At 42.1% G+C, this 24,518-nt stretch overlaps 1 protein-coding gene across 1 annotated transcript in view; it reads right to left on the bottom strand.

Annotated features, from left to right (window-relative positions):
* The window catches only part of VIL1 (villin 1), a 58,790-nt gene that overhangs the window by 17,956 nt on the left and 16,316 nt on the right, over window positions 1-24,518 (bottom strand). Inside the window, exons 7-12 of the mRNA XM_083152050.1 lie at window positions 21,916-22,115; window positions 20,240-20,318; window positions 12,511-12,609; window positions 8,207-8,360; window positions 5,707-5,807; window positions 3,983-4,120 (exon numbers count right to left, since the gene is read on the bottom strand). Of these exons, the coding sequence (XP_083008176.1) occupies window positions 3,983-4,120; window positions 5,707-5,807; window positions 8,207-8,360; window positions 12,511-12,609; window positions 20,240-20,318; window positions 21,916-22,115 (771 nt within the window). The remainder of the gene's footprint in view (window positions 1-3,982; window positions 4,121-5,706; window positions 5,808-8,206; window positions 8,361-12,510; window positions 12,610-20,239; window positions 20,319-21,915; window positions 22,116-24,518) is intronic.

Genomic DNA, 24,518 nt, shown 5'->3' with positions numbered 1-24,518 from the left:
CAGAAAAACTCTGCATGGTCTGACACAGTGGGTGTAATCTGGGCGTATCACTGGGTGCTAACCGGGGTGTGCAGGTGGGTGGTGACAACAAGTGCTAGGCCTACACCCCGCTCGAGTCACTAAGTGCATGGACCTGCTCTGACCTTTTTTCATGAGAAACACTCACTGAAGAAAAAAATGAGTCTCACGCCTCGCAGCCCTGCCGCATCAGCCGGCCCGCATTCGGTCGGACAATCAACATGCACATTAGCTACATTACTTTCAGCTGCACGCAATACACACCCATGCAGCATAGAGGTTTCTCTCATTTATCAATTAACTACATGGCAGCAACACAGGAAGCACACTTTTAAACTTTAACCATTTACACTTCTCTGCATTCAAATCGCTTATATATTTGATTCTTTGAATACACAAATGCACCACTATTATTAACTGCTATTATGTGCCAATTCTCATACAAGTGCTCTGCCCATGTTAGGCAGTGCTAGATTAAGGTCTAAATAGAGGAAAAATGATCAAGGGCCTATCATGCTCAATAATAGGGGTTGTGGCCAGCACCTAATAATGGGGGGGGGGGGGGGGGGGGGGGTGACCAGTGTTCTTCTTGGGTGGTCTGCTCATGGGTGTGTCCCTATTTGTGGAAATACTTTCAACTAATTATATAAGCCTGGAAAAGGCAGGAGGCTGGCATAGAAAAATGCAAAGGGTTTAGTATAGGGTGGAAAATGGCTAAAAGGTTGGCATATGCAAGGGCCTGGCACAAAAAAAGAGGGACAAAACAGGTGGAATATAGGAGCTGACTACTCTATCTGACGGTGTTTCAGTTTATTAACTGTTTTCAAGTCACTTATATATATATACACACACACACACACACAATATCTTCCACAGCACTCCGGTGTCCCAAATCTGGGTTACCTCCTTAGGGGGGAGTCTATTTTATATGGTCGTAGGAAAGTAGGTGGCACACAAAAGGCTCCAAATTTATTAAGAAAAGTTTAATGTGTGAATATATTACACATTCTGACAATCACAGGATACAGGGAGATATATTGCTAGGTGCCCTCCAGTGCACCCACAGGATGCCGATGTCCTAAGATACTTGCGGGGTGAGGTGGCACTCCAGTCATAACAAAAATACTAAAAGCCAAAACTTGGTAGACAACATTTCAGCAACTTTTATGTGGTCACCTAAGTTTACCACACCATATACCCCTTATACAAATCATGCAACACACAATAGTAACCCCCTTATCCTGTACTTGCCTCGTACACATTATGCCACATGGAATGAGCCAAAATTCACACCTACTGAGCCAAAATTCACACTATGACACATGGATTGTGTCAAAATTCACATTATGCCACACAGATTAAGGCAAAATTCACATTTTGCCACATGGATTGAGCCAAAATACACACTATACGATTGAGCAATATGCTTTATAAACAGGGGCATTGCACGCCAAAGGCTCGCATTAAAAATTGACACCATAATGGTCATTACATGTTAAACCACACACCATAATGTCCATTACGTATTATGCCAAACACCATAATGCCTATTAAAAATGATGCTACATAAGTGCTGCTCCTTGCCAGGGGATCCATGCTCATTGCCATGTGGGATTACATGCTCATTGCCAAGGGGAAATACATGCTCGTGGTAACTGGTGGACAGACCCGCCAGGCAGAAGTGACAGCCGTCCAGCCCCCTGAGCACTGCAGGTCCCGGCTATTTGAAATAATACCCCTCTCACACTAGAAAATGCAGGTAGTTACCTGGGAATATGGTCCCAGGATCATGCAGGGACATTCCCGGGCTGGCCCCTTTTGCACCAGCCTAGTCCCTGCATTTTCTGGTGTGAGGGGGAGAGAAAACTACCCCCTCCTCCCCCACTTTAACCAACCGGCTATATCTTCGGAACCAACTAACCCATTTACACCAGTATCATATTGAGGAACTTTTGAGTGGGCTTCGAATGATTTTGGTCCTGTGAAACTGGACTATTTGGTTCCAGAGAAATCTGCCTTCAGAAATAAATAAAAAATCGGTTTACCCACAATATCTCTGGAACCAATTAACCCATATGAACCATTGTAGTATCAAAATGAAGGCCCAGTGATTTGGGTTTGACTGAGATCAACCTCAAGCTTCTGAGGAGGGGGAACTGGCAGCCATTGGAACCGGGTGGGGGTTGGAATTAGTGGGTCTAATGTTATCCTATGGGGAAAACGTTCCAGGTTTGCTCTGCGGTATCTCCAGTTCCTGGGGGCTAGAGATGTGGGGCCAGGCTCGGTGGAAAGCCTCGGGCCTCGGCTACAAAATGGCCTATTTGGAGAGAGAGAACTTTCCTTTGTACCCCACATTCAATCTGTCTCAAAATCATGCCACATGCACCTAAAAAAACATATTCAAAATTTGCCCTTACCTTACATAAGACACTGCAAAAACTCTAATCCATGCTCTCATCATCTCACGCATTGATTATTGCAATAGTCTCCTTATTGACCTTCCCCAATACAGACTCTCACCACTACAGTCCATCATGAATGCAGCTGCGCGGCTAATCTTCCTAGCCAAGATGTTCATCGTCTGCAAAGCTACTCTGTCAGTCACTTCATTTGTTACCTGTATTCTACCGTACTCAATACAAAATTATTTAACTTACACACAAGGCCATAAACCAAACTACACCAACATACATCTCTTCTCTTATCTCAAAATATCTTCCAACACAACCTCTACGCTCCTCCCAAGATGTACATCTCTCATCCACACTCATTACTCGCTCCCATTCCCGACTGCAGGACTTTCTTCCAGCTGCACCCACTCTGTGGAATGCCCTCCCAAGCACAATAAGACTCTCCTCCAGTCTCCAAACCTATAAACATTCCCTAAAAACTCAACTCTTCAGGCAAGCTTATCAAATTCCAGAACCAGTCACAGAACCAGTTGCATTCTGGTGGAATCGATGCAATAAAGAATACAGTATCTATCCTTATGTATCAATGCCTATTTCCCTATAGATTGTAAGCTTGGGAGCAGGGCCCTCCTACCTTTTGACTGTCTGTAAATACCCTGTTTGTTGTATCGCTGTCTCCTTTTGTAAAGCACAGCGGAATGTGCTGCGCTATATAAGAAATTGTTAATAAATAAATAAATAAAAATACCAGTATTGGTACTTTGGGTAACTGGTTAATGGGTTTGATCATGAGCTCCGTGCGGATTCATGCTGGGCCGTGTTAAACACCAGCAGAGGGAGTTTGTTCGGCTGTCCATCCGTCTGCACGCAGGAAGACCGTGTGAACTTTGTTAGTTCTGTCCGCACACGGTACGTACGTGCATTGCCACGCCACTCCCTTTTGTGTGTTAGTCTGTCTGAACGGATGTGGTGGCCTTATAGACGTGTCTTCGCTTACCACGGGGATGCACGGTTCATTCGCTCGGATAGTGCGAACGCGTATCCGAAGGAATGAACCAGAATAAGGGCCAGTGGCAGGGACTGATGGCAATGATTCATTAATCTCTATAATGTGCTGCAAAATATACATGCGCTACAATAATAAATGTTTTATAAATAAATAGGAAGTTCCACCCAATATACATGTTCACATATATTCACTAATTAGTGCAATATTATAAATAGAAAATACACTATGATACACTACAAAATAATAATGATAATAATTATTATTATTATAATCACATTTCTGGGGACTTAATGCCATGTAATAAGAATGATTACATTAAATTAAACTGGAGGTGGTTCTGGTATAGCTACGGAATATATATGTTATTATATACTATTTTACATAGGTAGTGTTAGATGCTTGGTAAAAACTGCAATTACCAACTGGATCCTGGGATGAAGGCATCCCTAATTTATATTCAGTAAACCCTGATATACCTTACCGATCACTGTGTAATATATACAGAACAGGGGAACATAGAAGAAGCAGCTTTCACAACCCTTACCTGCCATATGTAGATAATATAATGGAATTTGTTATTGACAAGATATTTGTAGAGAATCAGGTAGCAGTCTCCTCCATAGAAATGGCCAAGCCATTGTTTTTCTACTGGCACCAGCTCTAGATTCTCAATTCTCCAGACCTGAAATAGAATCAATTTCTGCCATCAGGAAAAAGCTAATTCAAATGGGCGAGCTCCAGGCATCCATGGGTGGTTTATCTTTCAAGAGAAGTCTAAGGGTATATTGTATAAAGTGCAGGTTTTTGTAAGTGCTGATGTTGCCCATAGCAACAATCAGATTTCAGCTTTTCTCTTCTAGAAGGTGCTAGATAAATAAGAAGTTGATTGGTTGCTATGGACAACATATCCACTTCTATAAACCAGTGCTTATGCCTCTTAGAGCATAGATATGGTAACTTAATGATGTATTACTATTGGCCTCCAACTGTATATTTACAGGCAACACGCTGCAGGTAACAGGTTAGAGGTGGAGGTTAAGTTCCCGTAAGTATGCTTCTCTTCCAACTATGCAGGTTCACTTCTCAAAGACTTACCATCTCATCCTGCCACGCAAAAGGCCCTCTCCATATGCATCAATAATGCTGCTGTGGCCCACGGAAGTTGTCATATGAAGAGCCCAATACTAATCTATTCTTCACAAAAGCCTGCACCATGTTAACCAAGTGGGAAATGCAGAACGCGGATTGTGTCGAGGTCCAAGAGGTAATAACAGCTACAATACACCAAGTGACTACCTTACTGGCTGGCCACCAGCAGAGCCCAACATCGCCCAGCACTGACGTCAGCCACGCAGACATCAGAAAGATCTATCTGGCTGTCTGTATAATGAGAAGGAATGCATGGATGACTATGTTGAGAAAATTATTAAGACTGGGAAGTGGAGAGAATTTTGGATCTTCTTAGGCCATTATGTGACGTATGATGCACAAAACCAACAAGTGTCACCATTTGTGTAACTCTCCTGTCCTTCCCATTGAGTCTACACGCAGAACTACATAAAGGCTTCCTTTAGGATCTGTTACGCATAATGGACGATGGTGATGTCAATTCTCGCATGGAGGTTTTAGTGTTCATTGAATACTTCACAAAGACCTATCCAAAAATAGCTATATAATTCCAAAAAGCCTTACAGAGACACTTACTGTATGCGAGACATAAAGAAAGAACAAAATCAGATCTTAGTCCCCATGATCCCGAAAACATTCCTGACCATTGCTGGACTGGATAAGAAAAAAGCCTGCCACAAATATAATAATGACATCCTTGACCACATCGCAAGATATCTCAACAATAAACGCCCAGATACCCGCCTATATGCAACTAGGCTATTCGGCAAGTTAGTTCAGCAATGTAGAAAGCTTCCATGTAGCTCTATCACCAGTATGATCTGCACAGCTCTAAAGGCCCCCTTACACTAGGGCGATTTACATGCAATTTGGGATCCTGTGGAAAGCTGTCCACCCTGGGGAAAATCACTAAAATAGCTGAAAAACGCTCAGTGTGTATGCACTGAGCATTTTTAAGCCCACCAATTCCCCCCCTCCCCATCATCTGTCAGCATACAAGCTGTACAAAAACACCCATTGTGTATGCACCTTAAGGCTGCAGTATCATGAATAATGTTTACTTCCATTTTGTTTACACTGCAGATGGGCAATCTTTACAAGTCCACTAGCCTTAACACATGATACATGTCATGTTGTTACCTCTGCTTCCCCAGTTCCATCATCCACCATCTTCTGTTGTGCAGCTATCTCAGGTTTGGCGTGCATTGAGGTGGCATCAAACTTCACCTGTTCCACTTTTGCTGCATTCAAACAGACAAATCAGAGTTATTTATAAGTCGGTGCCATCACACCAGGCAGATAGGGAGCATTATATAATTTGCAGAGACCTGCAATCAGGTATAAGCCACCCAGCTAAAGTAAAATCCCACCCTGTGCAAGCCAGGGAATTGCTTAGCATGGTTTGTGAAACTGAGTTGTATCGTTGCATATGCATTCATCTAATGATTTTTCCAGCGTGTGTAGCCTGTGTGTAGCCCAGGACTTACTTGGCGGATGCGATAGGGCCAGAGCTGATGTCAAATGACTTCCCCTCAAACACTTCGGCACACCTGCGTATTTCCTGACACTCCTAGAAAATGGGCAGGTATCCCCCCCCCCCAAAAAAAGGCCTGCTTTCTGTCAATCAACTTATGTATGGCCTCGTCCATGTGCACTACAAGGCGTATGTATGCGCAATCTATCAATAATCACCTAGTCTGCAAATTCTCAGCTGTGCGATCAGGTCTGAATAACCCCTATATTAGCATCTTCCTAACAAATACAGTATGATGCAGTTTCAGAGAAGAACATGTAAAGGATGATGGAAATATAGGAGAATGTAGGAGAATTTACTGGAGCAATGTTTTGCAAATGTGAATCTATTGGAACCCGATAGTATATGTGTTCCATATGATTTACCATGTGAGCGAACCCCTGTTAAATCATTTAAACCTTTAAACCTTTGTTTCCAAAAACTGCTCATACATTGTCCGTTTTTTTGTTATTAAGTCAAGAGCATATATTTGAAACTTATCCCAGACTATTTTATTTAAAAAAAATATATATATTGTTAACATTTGTAAAGTATAGCTTTTTTTTAAGATAACACGTAATGTAAACACCAGAAAACAGACACTTCTTAAACATATGTATATAATCAGGTTGCTGCTTCCTCTCCAATATAGGTTGCTAAACCCAAGAAGAATATACAGGAAAAAAAGAAGTGGGGGAGCAAAAAGGATTATATGTTCAACTAGTAAGCCCGCTGGAAACTAAACTTTGAAAGCTAGTCTGCTACCGTCTATGTTTGTGCATGTATGAGAAAGAGATGTAGTTTCGGTACTTATATGTTAGTTGGGCGCCCACTAAAGTTAGTATACTCATACCCCCGCTACCATGTTGGCATGGAGTTGATTTTAAATAGTGTCGTGAGTGCAGAGAGCCACCGAGCTCGAAGCGTGGCGAGCGGACGCGGAAAACTAAGCAAATAGCTTAGTGGGCGCCCAACTAACATCTAAGTACCGTAGTTTCACTCTCTGCCTGCAGATGGCAGTGTTTCAGAGACTCCTGGGCGCTAGACATACAGGAGATACAGTATATAGGTGATAGAACTCCAATATTAGTACATTTACCTCTCAGTATGGATTTATGCCACACAGAAAATGAAATCTTCTTCAATAGAAGAATGATGTGTCAAATATTTTTTTAAGAAGAGACACAGTGTACAGATAGCTTTTCTGTTTAGTGCCAGGGGTATTAAGTTGATGCAGGTAGCATGAGTATTTTCAGTTTATGTATAAGTGCATAAAAACAGGAAAGACCCCTTGCTACACCTTAAGAGGGGAATTGGCCACTGGATGTGATTTTCCAATGCTTATATTCACACAGACCAAATCCTCAGCAGTTTGCAGGCATAGCTGTAATAAATGCAAATGTAAGTGAAAGCGCTGTGTTACCGCTAATAGATGGCCCCAGTAATTACTCAGTGGACCATGCAGTTAGCTGTGTTGGAGCATCCCCGGACACACAGAGGAGAACCCTTAACACGTTTCTCAGCCCTTTTTGACCTATTACTCAAAGGGAAAGAATGGTGCAGATAACGCACAGACTGTTGTGGTCACATCCAATGCAACCACGCCAGGCAGGAGGCCTTGATACGGTGCATTGTTCATTGAGAACCAGATTTGAGAATAATCATCTCAGAGAAAGAGAATATGGGGGAAATTTACTAAGAAGTGAATTCTACTTAACATGTGATGTTGCTATGGGCAACCAATCAGCATCTACTTCTTATTTATTTAGCACCCTCTAGAATATAGTAGATAGGATCTGATTGGTTGCCCATAGCAACATCACATGTGAAGAAGAATACACATCTTACACATCTTAGATTTCCCCTATATGTAAAAGCTTTAATAGTCCAATGTAAAGTGTCCTACAAAATTACAAATAATGCATGGGGGCGTGGGAATTTTTTGGCAGGGGTAGTTAGGCCACTGTATGGAGATGTTCAACTGAAAGGAAAAATTGTCTGTATTTTTCATTTTTAAAAACCATTATGTTCCCGATGTACCACATTTTACTATCTGTTATTAATGTTGCCTGTAATGCAAGCAGAATGGTAAAGTTGCTTTTTTGACTAGTTTTATGTTGCACTTACCCACTTTGCCGACAGTATTCGTCTTGCCTAACCCGGTGGTCTGATCCGGTGTGCTCCATTTCTGGAAGAGTTGCTTAAAGACTGCTGACTCCGACCCATCGTTCTGCACCTCAATGTTAGTGGAAGGAGGGTAGTTCTTTGCTTTGATAAAATTCTGTTAATAAACAAGTTAACGATAAGTAATTAAAAGAGAATCTGTTTGATGAGTGTGGCAAAGATGATTATTAAAATTACTGTGAAATAGAATGTTTTTACTTTAAATTAAAGTTGCCTATCAACTGTATAGAATACGAGCAATTTCTTGATGGTGAAACTGTTGAGAATACTGCACACAAAGAGGTATCACTGAGGCACAAGGAACAAAGTAAATATGATTTTAAGGCAATAATGGCTATTAAATTAACAGGCTTCAATGTCAATATTGTAGTTCCCACTATTTGCTTACAACTATTAGACTTCAATCTCCTTATTATGAACTCTTGATGGAACAAATATGAACGTAGGATTGGTTTCTTTGTCCTATTACTTAATGATTTCTTCCATAGGCTTGCACAGCCCATTTTATTAGGGGGTCCACAATTGGAGGAGTGTGTCCCGCAGCAGCATGAGGAGAGCCGGGTCACCTGGCAGGCACGCGGCGGCGGAAGTAGGGAGGGGAGCTGGGTCACCCAGCGCGGATCCAGCAGCATCGGGAGGAGACACGTGGAGGCGCCAATGAGGGAAAACAAGAGGATCAGCAGCACACAGTGTTCACAGAGCTGCCTCTTGCAAGTGCAGCAGGCTGGCCACTTTCTACTGCTGCATAGGGCTGCTACTGAATAGTTAAAAAGCACTCTTGGATCAGTGGTGAAGAAGTGCCGTTATGCCATACTGCTGCATATGTATATTTACTATTTATTAACAATTTCCTATATGGCGCCCACATATTCTGCAGCGCTTTACAGAGAGTATTTGAACATTCACATCTGCCGTCAATATTAAACATTCATATCTGCCATCAATATAGTATCATAGATCCAGTCCGTACTTGGAGGAGACTGGAGCTTTATGTACTTTATCACAGTTTATCTCATGTTTTGTTCAGTCCCATTCTGATTGTGGAGTCATTGAAAATTGTGCATGAGAATACACCCTATATACAACAAATGTCTTCATTGTGCAGTATTATTATCTGATTGTGTAATAAACACATATGTTCACATTGTTTTGCGACCTGTAATATATATAAAAATAGCACATAAAAGTACCCATTTTCATTACTCATATTTAAACAGAACATTATAAGATGTTCATTTTTCTGGTGCTATAAGGTTAAGATGCCTCAAGGACGGTGAAATGGCAAGCATTACTGTGTCACAGCGCTGAGGTCATGGGTTCTATTCCCACCATGGCCCTAACTGTGCGGAGTTTGTATATTCTCCCCGTGCTTGCGTGGGTTTCTCATCTTTTGGAGACTTGCAACTTTTGGAGACTTGATATATGCCATTTTATTCTGTGTATTGTAAGTGCAATGTTATATTAGATTTATGTTTTAAAGGATAATCAGCACTATTTTTTGTTCTGCTTTCTCCATAAATCTGCCTGAACACATATCATTGTGTACAGTGGTGTATCTATAATGCTCACAGACCCAAGTCCTAAGGGGGCCCACACTGTGCACACTGAACCCATTTTGGAAATACCCTCTGGAGTCCTGCAGCAGCGGCAGGTGTGCTGCAGAAATTGCCGGAAAAATTGTGTTTTTCCGGTGATCTGTGCATGCGCAGTGTAGTTTGAGTGCTCTAGTGTACTCAGACTGCTCCCAGCAGAGAGGAGTGGGCCCAGCCGAGGAGGCTGCACACAGGCCTTCTCCTCTCTTAAGATGCCCCTGATTGTGTCCAATTAGGGAAAGGAGAAATTTGTTGCAAATTTACTTGTGGATGCACCCAGAGCTGGCTCTAGGCATAGGCATACTAGGCAATTGCCTAGGATGGCAACCTATGCCTAGGGGTGGCAGCTTTACTGGCGTCCAGTCTCACAGTTCTGGTCCATGTTAATGCCCCTTGCCGCTGTGGCACTGCACTCAGCCGCAGCTTCCACCCGGCCAGCCCACTATCACAGGCCTATGAGCAGCACCTTCTGGGGACACAAGGCATCCACCCCCCTCATGCAAGGCCGTCCTGCCGGCAAGGGCTATTATCACCCATCCGCCGGCCCTATTACGGCGTGGGTGCGCTTCCTCCAGTGTGCCGCTCTGGTACTGCTGCTGCTACTGGTTACAATGGAGACAGGATCAGCAGAAGCCTCAATCCCACACTCTACAGCTCCTTTTTTGTGAGGTATTTACTGTATCTGGGATGCCCTCCTTCAGTGGAGACCCTCTCCCCTAGTGTCTTGTGGATGCCATAGGCATGTACAGTACCTGTAACCTGTAACACTCATATATACACATTATTATTATTGTACTGATGTTTTGTTCACCCTACATGCTGAATTTGCTACATATAGTTAACAGGTACAGATACAGGTTGGTATTTGTTTCCTAGCACAGCGCCCCCGATTTTGATTGTATTACATCTTATACAATCGCATTGCATCGCATGCAATATAGCGGCATGCGATGCGATCCGATTTTTAATTGTACAAGCACCCTGATGGGTGCTTTTAATGTTAAACACTATCTAAACTCAACTCCACGCCGACGTCGATAGTGGGGGTATGAAAAAGACGGAGGACGCGTACCGCCGCCCCTCACGGGCTCGCTGCGCTTGCTTCAGGTTGGCGTTGATTCTTGGGGTGGCGTTGACTATGGGGGGCCATTTAACATTGTAAGGACCCATCAGGGTGCTTGTACAATCAAAAATCATATACGATCGCATCGTATGCTATTGTATGGCATACGATGTGATGCAATATTTTATTGTACAATATCGCGTCGCATCGCATACCATCGTATACCTTATTTAGTGTAATGGTATACGATGCGATGGGCGCCGTGCTAGGAAACCTACAGGTTTTATAGATTTGGAACCTTTCTGAAAATTATTATTAAAAACAGCCATAAATACACTTATAACATTCAGCAAGCGTATCATGATTAAGGTTTGTAGTTTGTAGGGATGTTCCAAGGGGCATCAAGATGAAATGTCATGTAACCTGCTTAAATAGACTATTATAGCAGCAAAGTACCTGGAAAATATAAATACAAAATGTTGAGTATGACCTTGAGTGGTCCTGTCAGAAACACACACACCACTAGGGATGCCAATCCCGGGGCATTTTTTCAATCCCGGGATTGAAAAATGTTCAATCCCGGGATTGGCATCCTCACCATCAATCCCATTACCAGCACTGATGTTGTCTATCCCATAGACATCCCCACACCGGCCGACCTGCACATTTACTTACATTAGCTAGTGAGCGGGCGGCCGGGAGTGGGTTTGGAGGTGCACTGTGCCTCCCGGCAAGTGCACCTCCTCCTTAGCAGGCAGCATGCGGAGACAGGTGGGCGGGTGGAGGAGAAGAGGCAGGCGAGCGGGCGGGCGGAGAAGAGTGCGCGGTGAGTGGTGACAGTCATCTAAATGCCACCCTGCTGCCCGCACAAAGGTCTGCCCACCGCCCACCTGCAGATTTCACCCGCACGCATGCGAATGGATGTTTTGCAAAAACATCCATTTGCAGCTTGCATGTGGGGCAGAAATCATTCGATGGAACGCTGGGCATTCCCATTGGCGAATAATCAATTTGCTGTGCCCGCACGCACACAGTGACTGCACATGCACATAAAAGTTTATGCGCATGTGCAGTAGCTAAACATCGCTCCCCTGTGCGAATGTGCAGGGAAGCGATCAAACCAGAATCAGGGCCATTGGGCCAGAGGTATCAAGCTTAAAAAAGTGATAAAATGGAGAGTGATAAGCAGCCAGCCAATCAGCTCCGACCCGTTATGTTACAGGCTGAGTTTGAAAAATGACAGGTGGGAGCTGATTGGCTGACAGATAGGAGCTGATTGGCTGTTTATCACTCTCCATTTTATCACTTTTTAAAGTTTGATACATCTGGCTCATTGTGTGTTATTTATATCAGGTGTGATAACCTACACACTGTGGTTTCTCAAGTTAAATATGTGATTAGGAAAGTGTATTATTTATTTCAATGCCCATTGCCCTGAGCAGTTCAGAGGTCTCTGCCAGTCATGTTCACTGATTATTTTGTTACATATAGAACGTGTATAACTTGCCTCTAAATAAAGTGTTTTTGGAGAGATTGTCTCTCCAAGGATATACTGTATGATGACAAGTGAGCTACTGAATTATTGTACCCACCAAGGCTCTCTCCATTGCTTTTTGTTTTTCCTCCTTTGAAGAATTTTTCCCTTTCCAAACAAAGATCTTTATTCCACCCTGATCCAAGAGGTAGCAGTCCTAATGGGAATAAGGGACAGATATGATTATACCATTATAACATCATACAATCTTTAAATGATGGAGGCATAGTCCATTAAATACATAGCATGTAAAGGGGAAGCTTACACTAATTTTTTTTAAGTTCTGCAATATGAATAATGCCATGAGGATATAAAGAAATGTTTATTGAAGATAACCCAGGAGTCAGTTTCTATATTTGTTGAAGGCACTGACAGACCAGTTAAGAACTGGAGTAAATGATAGAGGTACTGGTGTAAACTAGTAGATATACTGGTGTAAATATCAGTAATGACACAACTGACTTAAATGATATATGGTAGCTTTAATTTATATCCATACCATCTGATTACAGTTACAGGAAGTTGATGTGGAACAGCAGCAGCAGAACTGATTAGATCTAGTCCTGGTATTTCTAAGATTGGATGCGAATAAGGGTTTGGCTAATTAACAACACCTGTGGTTTCCTGTTAAATGTCTGTTCAAAGCATAGGGTCAGGATTACCACCACCAGTTAGGGACCTCTGGAGTGTTGTACCCACATTGTGAAGCCTGTGTATTGCCTGCTTGAAAACCGGCAATGCTGTATCTTGTGAATTGCCAAGTGGTCAAGCCTGTATGCTGTCTGCCTGCTACAAATAAAGGAAACAATGTATTTTCATCTATCATTAATGGTGGCATTATTTATCTTCTGGACACGAGAACAAATTGGTGGACATTGGTTTTCCCCCTTTTATTAGATCTTGGGAAGGTTACCTTTAGTGATTTATAGTCTAATATGCAGTAACTTTAATATATGATAATTAATAGATTAAATGGTTTGTTGTTCCTATTTTAAAAAGTAGTGAGTATAACAGTTTATATAATGTAGACTAAATGGCAAGAAAAATAGGTAAAACTATGGCGCACCACTTTCACTAAAAGCAGCCCTACTATACACTGTGGGTTAGATCCCATGCCCACATGGAAATGTACTGGAAAGTGGAAAGGTGTAGAGTGAGATCTCCCAAAGAGATAAGTATTCTTTTCTCTCAATTCCTCACAGAGGACTGTAGTATCTCACACTGCACCTTTTCCACTTCCCATTTTATATACTGTGATGGGGAAAAGTACTTTTTAAACATTTTTTCTACAAGACAACTTTTCAAGTAGTAAAATAATATATTTGAAAGTTTCATTTATTTAGTCACCTTCCTTGTGGAGTGAAGAAATGTATGCTCTATATATGACATGCTAAATATGATGCCCTAAATATTGTTTTTTTGTTTTGTTATTTTGTAGTCTTTTATATGTTGGCATTATTATACCTCCCAACAGGACCCATTCCAGAAGAAACAACATGCTCTGTACCTGGACTTCCTTAACCAGTGGCAGTTGCAGAGTTAGGGCTGCAGCACAGTCCAAAATTCAAATAAAAGAGCACCCCAACTACCATTGATTCCCAGACTGTGGTTTTTGGGGTGGCAGTTGGTGGGTTTCCCCTATTTGTATTTTGGATTGTGCTGTAGCCCCACCTCTGCAACTGCCACTGGCAAGGAAATCCAGGAACAGAGCATTTTATCCCTTCCGAAATGGGACATATTGGGAGGTATGCATTATTGTCACAAAAGACAAGGTCTTCAGCTCTGCAGGAGAATTGGGTTGACTGGATGACATGGCTGGAGACAGGAAGTCACACATCCGTGACAGGAGTCGCATGGGGAAACTACTGATGGGGGCGATAACCACAGCTGCAGGGAGGAAATCTCCACCACCACTATATCCAGCTGGTGTGGGAAAGGGCAGAAGGGCGCAAGGAGGAGTCAAGACAGATATGATTGTCAAACACCCCACCCAGTTCTCTGGTGAGATCAGCCTCTTCCCTTGAGTGACAGGCGCTGCTGCTGTCTCTGCCCCAGTCCCTGTCACAAAAGTGACTTATTACCCATTTATCTTGTAGATACTCAGATTTATTGGACAGGATCTACTGATAAGTTCCTTATTGGATTATACAAACACCTGGCCTATACATCAAACGCAGTTCGTATGTACCATCGCCTTAATTTATCCCTGAACAATATCTATCATGCTCATCTTCTAACACTGGTGCTATAATAATTTTTGCAGAGACCAGTGAACGCTCTTTTTAGCTCTTTTGAGAGCCCTAGAGGAACCGGACTAGTATAAAATTGATTAACGATAAGATGCATTCTACCATCAGTATGTATACCGCTCTATTTTTATGTTGAATGATAGGGAAAGTATTATTTCCTTTTTTAAGGCTCCTTTTTTTTGCCACCCAGAGTTTAATCTCACCCTGATGAAGTCTGATTGACAAAACGCGTTGGGTTTTTATGATGACTGCTATATGAATTGATTTCTTATGAAATACTTTATCAAATTGGACTGCAAAAGAATTTTACATGACTGTTCACTTTTAAAGATTTTTATTAAAATGTCTGTTAAATTATTTTATCTCAAATGATTATATGAGTGATATGTACCGTTGAACCCTGAGGTGGTCCTTTTCTGTATGTATATATATATATATATATATATATATATATATATATATATATAAAGATACAGTATGGACCTCGTATTGCGCTGACAATAATCTGCTGCTACTCCGATAAGACTCCCCTGTTAGTGGGAGTCGGACATTAGATTAAGAAGGGGGGGGGTTTTATCGGAGATCGCTGAATGGTGTACCACCTAGTTACTTCAATGCAATATATAACACTGATACAATTTGTGTAGTGACAGTTGATATTTGTCCCTTTCCCGAATGAGACGTGCCAATCTGTTCAAGGTATAAAAGTTCTTTATTGAAACCCAACGCGTTTCGTCAGAACGACTTCATCAGGGGTAAAAACAAAAATGTCTTTCAAGTATGTGGTTTGATCAACTTTTAGTACTCGTACAAGGTAAAATCCATGTGTGGGGTTTAGGCCAAAACGGGTTAAGTGACAAAATGTGGATGTAGATCCGTGGATAATAAAGGATGTTTAAGTCCCTATTATGATGGTTCAAGGGGAACAGATTCCGTATGGTTAGTAGAAATCAGGTCTGTAGATGCTGGAGGCACTAGAAGTGATCCAGTAGTAGGTGACTCTGTTATATATATATATATACAGGATCTATTTAGTAGATGATTTAGAACTTTTTGTAGTTTTGGAAATCATTCGAATATAAGGTGCATTAACGTACAGAGTTCTTTTTGGTCGAGTATCAGTGGATCAGTGGATTTTTGCAAAATCAAGTGTTTCCATCTATCTGATTTCCCACTGGTGTTGAAAAAATAATTCTACGTTGACACGATTGAGTTTTTATTCCTGACAATCGCTGTTTTTTATCCACATAAGGCTGGTGGAGCCTTTACCCATCTTACCCACCATATTGGAATGGAGTAATCCCACAATTGGGGGCCATACTCACTGATACTCGACCAAAAAGAACTCTGCACGTTAATGCACCTTATATTCGAATGATTTCCAAAACTACAAAAAGTTCTAAATCATCTACTAAATAGATCCTGTATATATATATATATATATAACAGAGTCACCTACTACTGGATCACTTCTAGTGCCTCCAGCATCTACAGACCTGATTTCTACTAACTATACGGAATCTGTTCCCCTTGAACCATCATAATAGGGACTTAAACATCCTTTATTATCCACGGATCTACATCCACATTTTGTCACTTAACCCGTTTTGGCCTAAACCCCACACATGGATTTTACCTTGTACGAGTACTAAAAGTTGATCAAACCACATACTTGAAAGACATTTTTGTTTTTACCCCTGATGAAGTCGTTCTGACGAAACGCGTTGGGTTTCAATAAAGAACTTTTATACCTTGAACAGATTGGCACGTCTCATTCGGGAAAGGGACAAATATCAACTGTCACTACACAAATTGTATCAGTGTTATATATTGCATTGAAGTAACTAGGTGGTACACCATTCAGCGCTCTCCGATAAAACCCCCCCCTTCTTAATATATATATATATATATATATATATATATATATATATATATAGAAAGCAAGGTTCCCAGATCCCCGCAAGGTAACCAGGAACAACACGTCACTGCAGCACTTGGTAGAAGGGTGAAGAAGTTTTTATTGCATAGCCTCAACGGCTCGTTTCGGGGTTAATACCCCTTTCTCAAGAGGCAACAACAAGTACTTGCGGGGATCTGGGAACCTTGCTTTCTACAATTCTTTACAAAGGCACGCAGCTTTCATCTTTTATCTTTGTGGGAAGTGCCGGTCCATTACCTGCATATATATATATATAGTAACTCACCAGACTTCATTCACCAGTAGTCATCAGGAACAAGGTGTCCCATTTTTAATGATCCATACGTGGAGCCTCCACGAATGGATAATTAAAATTGGGACACCTTGTTCTTGATGACTACTGGTGAATGAAATCTGGTGAGTGCTGTTTTCCCTATCGGGAGTTACTGTATCTATATCGCACTGCTTACACACAGGCACTGTTATTTATACGGCACCCTAGCGGCTACCTCGACACAGGGGTGAGAGTGCAGGTCTTGTTTGTGTGTATATATATTTATATATATATATTTTGAAAGGGAAGGTGTGGTCCTTTTTCTGCGCACTTATGGGCAGCACTTCTATAGTACCCTGCTGTTAATTAAGGTACCAAAAAAAGTAAGCTAGAAAGAGAAAGGAATAGAAGTGTGCTCTATTTAATTTCACCACTTTTGAATTTAAGTTACAATATAAAAATAAACAACTGTATTTATTTAGATTTTTTTATACACAAACAAAATTCATTCAATGAAAGCTTTGTACATAATTCAATGGATGATCCAACATCAAAGTACAATTTTATTAGGTAAAATCCAAATGATCCAATAGATGATCCAACATCAGAGTATATATATATACTTTATACTGCCTTTACTCTGTGTTTTGACAGTGTAATATTCTCCCATGCAGTTTGCGGCCAGTAATGACAAGTGCAAGGGGACTCCCCTGTCTAAAGTGCCCCGGGCCACCCGAAGGCTTAATCCGGCACTGATACCCTCTATAGCTAAAAGTGCTGGTTGCAATTCAGATAGCCGACAGGCAGCACACTGTTGAAATAGATGAGAGCTGTTAAGAGCAGGAAGAACCTGAGAAGGATCCTGTTGCTACTGTAAGTTGAAGTGCCAAACACAGGACTTGGAGGCAGATAAAGAAATAGAAGCCCTGTGTAGCCTCATGAGACAAAATGTAACAAAGTACAGGAAGCTCACAGATTAGACAATACTGAGACAGGGGCCAGTAATGGCTGGATAAGTCGAAATGGCATTGAGCTGGTTGCAGGGAATGGTTTCTATAGGTCTCACTACACTGTGATTGGATATGAAGTTATGTGAGACAAACGTCTCTGTTACTGGCTGCAATAGTGTCTGCTGACCTCAGGCAAGATGGCTGTACACAAGCAGTGCAGACTGAAGTAGTAACAAACACCATGATCAGTGGAGACATGTCAGCCAGTCAATTGGCAGTGATGGCTGAGGTAATAGGGTCTTCCACAGTAATGTCATTTCAAAAACAAAATGGGCCTCATTTGGTGCTAAGTGTATGTCAATTTTATGTATACAGAAGAAAAAATGTGCGTAAATTTCTCCCTCTCTGCGAGTGTGTACAGCATCTACTTAACGATCACCAGCTGCTCTACAGAAGCAGAGTGGCGGTGATCACCGGCAGCCCTCAACTGCCTCCCCCCCACACACACAGAGCACTGTGACCCACAGGAGGTACAGCAGGGCAGTCTCCAATTCGCTTGACTGTCCCACTGTAATTCAAACAGTTGGGAGGTATGTCCTAATGCCTGCAGAGATGGAACGGCATAGCATCTATTCCCTTCAGGCTGGGGGGACTCCCAACTGCCACCCCCCCCCACCACGGGACTCTGGCAGCCCCGGGCGGGAAGCAGGAACTTCCCCAAATACCGGTACATTCCCGCGGAAAGCGGGACAGTTGGGAGGTATGTGTACATGACACTTCACTTCATTACTATAATGAGTACAAACAGTGTAATCATGCATTTACTCAGTGGCGGAACTCTGGGAGACAACGGAGGCTCCACCAGCCGGGTGCTAAGCCCTGAGAGGGCAATGCACTCTGTCAGAATTCCTGCAGCCTGCTCGGGGCAAGTATCCATGCCCTGCCAACTGCCTTACTCCCTCATTTCTCTCCCTCTCTCCCCTCTCTCATGCTCTCTCTTTGTCTGAACCCCCTCGAACCCTCTTCCTGACTCCCCTCTTTCTGCCTGACTCCCCTCTCTCTCTGCCTGACCCCCTCCCTCCCTCTCTCTCTCTCTCTCTCTGCCTAACCCCCTTCTTACCCCTCTCTCTCCCTCTGTCTGACCCCCCTCATCCCTCTCTCTCCCTCTGGCTGACCCCCCTCATCCCTCTCTCTCCCTCTGGCTGGCCCCCTCTCAATATCTCTCTCTGATTGACCCCGCTGTCTCTCTCAATCATCTCTCTCTTTGCCTGACCCCCCACATCTCTCTACCAAGCCCCCTCTCTTACCCCTATTTCTACCTGGCCCCCTCTCCATCTCTCTCTGACATTCTCTTGTTTCACTCAGTCTCCATGATTCCCTATCTATCATTCTCTCCCCCTATGGGGGGCACCAGCTCGTATCTTGCCTCCGGGCTACATGGATAAACTTACGCCATTGCATTTACTACTAACATTGTCAACCATTAGGCGGAAGTATACCTTATTGTACGCCTGATCTATACTAGCCACAAATATTGCAGGTTCTAAGACACATACCAGTCTGTACACATTTAAGATCACTTTCCTTTTTAATAAATTGTTTATGCCAATATGTTTAAATGAGACCCAATGACAATCAATGAATCAAAATATTGAGGAAAATACCCATTTGAGGACTGGAGTTGGCTACCCCTCCAGTAAAGTATTTAGGCAAATGCAGGGGTGTTTCCAGTTGTTTGGAAATCCACAATCCATTCAGCATGGCCAGTGGCTACAGCATGCAGTATAAATGGTGGAATTAAAGGTTCTTGTTTAGTTTCACGGCAGCAGCCTGGCTGCCCGCTACTTCCGGGTTCGGCGCTTGGCAAACTTTCTAAAATAAAGTCCATGCCAACGTGAATAGTTCATACCCCTACTATCCACATTGGCATGGAGTTGATTTTAGATAGCGTGGCGAGCGTAGCAAGGGGGACACAGGTGCTGCTGCAACTGAGACGCTGCTGCTGTGAAACTAAACAAGTACCGAATTAAACTTCTGCACATACTTCAGTCTCAGCAGATTTTCCTACAAAGTCTGCTGTGTGTGTGTCTGTGGATGTGAATGCTCAGTCACTGCACAAGATAGAGAATCTGGTAAGAGGCCATTGTGCCTGCATATATCTAAAGTACTGTATTACATAAACTGCACTTTGTTTGGGGCATAACTTGTTACATGCTAATTACGCATCCTTCATGGGCTTTCAACAATCTCTCTAAAATCAATCATTTGGTTCCTTTCTCAGCAATACAGAATTGGCCCTGAAATGTGAGTACAGTCAGATGTTCTGCATGAATGGCATGAAGGAAGAACAAAATCATGTATGGTTATCCAGGTAAAAGTAATTGTTATGAACTTACATCGTGATTCAACAAGTCCTGAGTCAAGGGTGTGGTGGCCACTTCTTGTACCATGAGGTTCCCGCTATTATCTGATACTCTGGGTAAGATTGTGGAGATAGTATTAGACTTAACGATGAGTTACTGTAGGTGGTGATTTACGGCACTTAGGGGTTTAAATATACTATGATGGGAGTTCTATTGAAGATGGGATGTTGCTATGGGCAACCAATCAGAATCAACTTCTTATTTATTTAGCACCATCTAGAAGATAATAGATAGAATCTGATTGGTTGGCCATAGCAACATCCCATCTTCAATAAAACTTCCATCTTAGTAAATACACCCCTCATAGTGTACATTATGCATTACTTCAAACAGAGACATACAGGAAGGGCATGCACAACTGTATATACTGGTTATTACAAGTCTGGTTATTATATCTTTATAAGAGGTAAAAATGTCACTTAAAAAAATATTCATTCTGTATATATATTCTTGTGAGTATCTAAAGTTTAATAAGTATTCTACCTGGGTGCAGCTACAACTAGTTTGTCAACCAGTAACATGTGCAGATGTTAGAGTTCAGAGATTTGGTTGGTGGGTTGTAATTAGTCTGTTTCTGTCAGTCTTGGCGACCGCATGGACATCTACTCTGTGCTGCTCAATTGAGCTCTTAATCTGTGCTCTTTATTATGTAAGAGCCCTGGAAGAATGTCTCCAAAAGGCACCAATCTGGGTTATTTAGTAGAGCAGCCCAGCAGCCCCTTACTGTGCAAATCACCTGTGCTATTTGAAAGCTCTGCCTAGGATTTCTCTACTGTGCAATTATATAGTACTGTATGAACTTTTCAGAAAATCTGTTGTATTCTATCATTTCTCCACTGTACAAAAACTTCTATTTAAATGAACTGTTAGCATTTGTTTATTATGCAAATTATCCATGCCATTTGGAAGATCTACCAGGCATTCCCTTGCATCCCAAGTATCTGTGCTATTTAGAAAACCTGCAAGCATACTCTTCAGTGTCATTTACTGTCATTTCACTGTCTTCTATGTATAGTTTTATTATATAGCTATTCCTATTTAGTTAGCATACTTAGCTATTGCAGTTTATTCTTAGTGCCATTTAGATAAAAAAGTACATTTAGCGCTTTTAGTTTCTTATGCGATTAAGTCTATATAAAGTATCCTGTTTCCGTTAAGTATATATGTCTGTGATCTTAAGCCTGTACTACGTAGAAATGAAGTCATAGTGGAAGCTGTGTACAATTGAACAGTAGTAATTCCCACATTTGCCGGCATGTATCTATCACATGGTTGTTATAGATCTCCATAGAAACTCCATTTTCCAAACTTCTATTCATGCCTTTAAAAACTACGCATCTTGATATAATGTCCTCCATTCAGTAATAACTGTAAGAGTTATATAATAAGTACAAAGACAAATTGTGATTCTATACTACTGAAAAAAAACACAAAAACAAGAACATATGTCAAATCCAAAATGGTGGACTACGCATATAAGACCGACTTCGCCAGAGATTTTGCAGCATCCATTTGTCTGACAACTAAGGAAAATACCAGAATGATCATTTGAGGTTTAGTTCCACTTGAAGCTGGTTTAGATCTTGGTAGGAGCATCCAGTGCATAGTTGGGTATACAACATGTTGGTGGCATTTCTATAGCTACTTACTGGTACAGTTTTATCACTTTTGCTGCTTTATCCACCACATCATCAGGTATGGGAGCTCTGATTTCCTTCCTTTCTCCCAGGATATAATAAAGAATTTCCATCAGCTTAGGTGAACCTTCTTCATTATCTCCTTCCACAACATAAACATGGGAACGCCCACCACGTTCACGGTCTCGGATATCTTTTGCCAGGTTCATGCCCTACAATTATATAATATATTTCATGCATTCTGCTAAAACATTAAAACTACAAGAACAATTCAAAAATGCTATATTTTAGAATTTTATGATTACTATGCCAACACCATTACTCTTTACCATACTGAGCAGTCACCAGCTTATGTAACTACAGAAGAAGAATCCCCACTTTTCTTTTATCCAAAGCTTAGCATTTACCAAGCATTGGCCAGAGACAAAGCACTGCACATGTTACATCTGCCCCACCTGCAGTGCAGCATTGTTTTTTCCCATCTGCAACAATTGCAGCCTTGCTGAGAGGTCTTAATTAGGCCCTAAGCCCTCAGCCACTCTGTAGACTGCTGCCTCCCTGATCATGTCTTCCCATTCGAGCCTTGATGATTATGCCGGTGCTGCTTCCAACCTTTGGAATGCCCCATTTCAGCCAGTTTGACATTCAAAGGATCTTTAGATATTCTCTTAATGCTGTGAACACACTGGCCAAAATGTCGGCTGTTACAGCGGGTGAGTACCTCAAATATGTCTGTGAATGACTTTCACAGGCGTATCGCGTCGGCCCTGCAGTGCAGATGGCCAGAGCCGGCCTTAGGCATAGGCAAACTAGGCAATTGCCTAGGGCATTTGGAATGCCTACGGGCTTTTTCAAAGAACTGAAAAGGCTCATACTGAAGCGAAACGCGTTAGTGGATCTGGCACCCCTGGAGAGAAAGATTATTCTTGGAGTCCACCAGCATCTCCACATATGCGCCCCACTTTGGCTGACATCGCCAGATGCATCGGACTTACAAGCGATACCACACGGACGCTGAACTGCAGCAATATCGTTGACAGCGGGGCAGCGGGTGTGAGACGCGGGTCGGCCTGATACACAGGCACTCCGTATCAGCTGGAGGTGAGACCACCCACTGCTGCGTGTGAGAGACGCGGCAGTACCGGACTGACCACACACTGCTGGATATAGGTTCAGTGGCGTAGCTATAGCTCCGCAGCCCCCGCGGTGGCGTGGAGGCGCAGAGAACATGTGGGCGCCGGGGGTCTGCGGGGCTATAGTTACCACTTACCCGCTGCTGTTTGGTGCCCTGCCGTCACGGTCCACGGTCTGCAGTATGGGGGCAGCCGGGAGAGACGGGACCTTGACAGGCAGATGCGACCGGGCAGGTACGCCGAGGGGAGGGAGGGGGCCGAGGGGAGGAGGGGCGCCGAAAAATATGCAGCGGGGGGAGGGCGACAATTAGGTAGTTACGCCACTTTATAGGTTGGTCTCTTTCCCGGCACCTCACCCTGCACTATCACTCAAAACGAGCAGGTAGTAGTACTGAGGGCAGTGGAGTCTACACGGTATAGCCCCTCAGTCTCCCTGCATTCACCACTCCATCACACACCATACAATTGGAGTCCGTGAGTATTGCACTAAGTGGAGCATCTTTTCCCCCCATTGAAAAACACTTGGATAATACAGTATCATACTGGCACTTTAAGTGGACATTACTTTACAGATAAAAAACGGAACAGTACTATCCCGGTGTATACTTATATATATATATATATATATATATATATATATATATATATATATATATATATATATATATATATATATATACATATATTTTTATTATTAGTTACTAACCAGATATATTATATTATTAAATGCATGCTATAATTAGTATATGAATGAGAAAAATAGGTGGCCACCTAAATTATATACGAGCAATAGCTTATAATTTTTTATTGATTTAAATTGTGAAATATGTTTATTGTACTTTGATACTTTTTATAATCCATTAAAAACAATAATTGATTTAAACTGTGTGAGGCAATGATTCAGCTATATTGCACTTCATGAAACATTAGCGCTGATATTGGGATTTTTTCTTTTGTTGTCTTGTAGAAGGTTCCCTACACTTGTGCAGGTTAAAACCTTCAAATTAGGTGTGATTACACAGTCACACCACCCCATCTGCAGCTGAACGAGTATCAGTTTTTATTATTATTATTTTTATTTATAATTTTTCATTTTTATATTTTTTATTTACAATTCTTTGTTCAGAGAATTAAAATTTACATATATACCTATAAATTTATACAGTGCCTAAAATTGGAGGGCAACCTCAAGAAAGTAAATATTCATGCCACATATCATTTTAATCATCGGAAGCTCCTTGTGTGTGCTGGTCATAACAATGCAAATAAGATGACTTTTCAGCAAAAAAGGCATCCAACGTTAGCAGAGCTGGCCAGGAGCTGCATGGCCTATTGAGGCAAGTTGTATGAGGTAACATCCGTATCCAAGCAGAGGCAGAGGTCACAGTGTTAGCGGCTTTGTGAGTGCTGTCTGCGGGTGGGTTGGTTGTGCAATAGTGTTCGGCATATGTGTAAGGGGCATTATGTGCGTCATGTATAAAT

This window comes from Crinia signifera, chromosome 7 (assembly GCF_055691185.1).
Source record: "Crinia signifera chromosome 7, ASM5569118v1, whole genome shotgun sequence".
In the NCBI taxonomy this organism is placed as follows: domain Eukaryota; kingdom Metazoa; phylum Chordata; class Amphibia; order Anura; family Myobatrachidae; genus Crinia; species Crinia signifera.
Note: the sequence above shows the minus strand (reverse complement) of the source record. Positions and strands in the feature narration are given on the sequence as shown.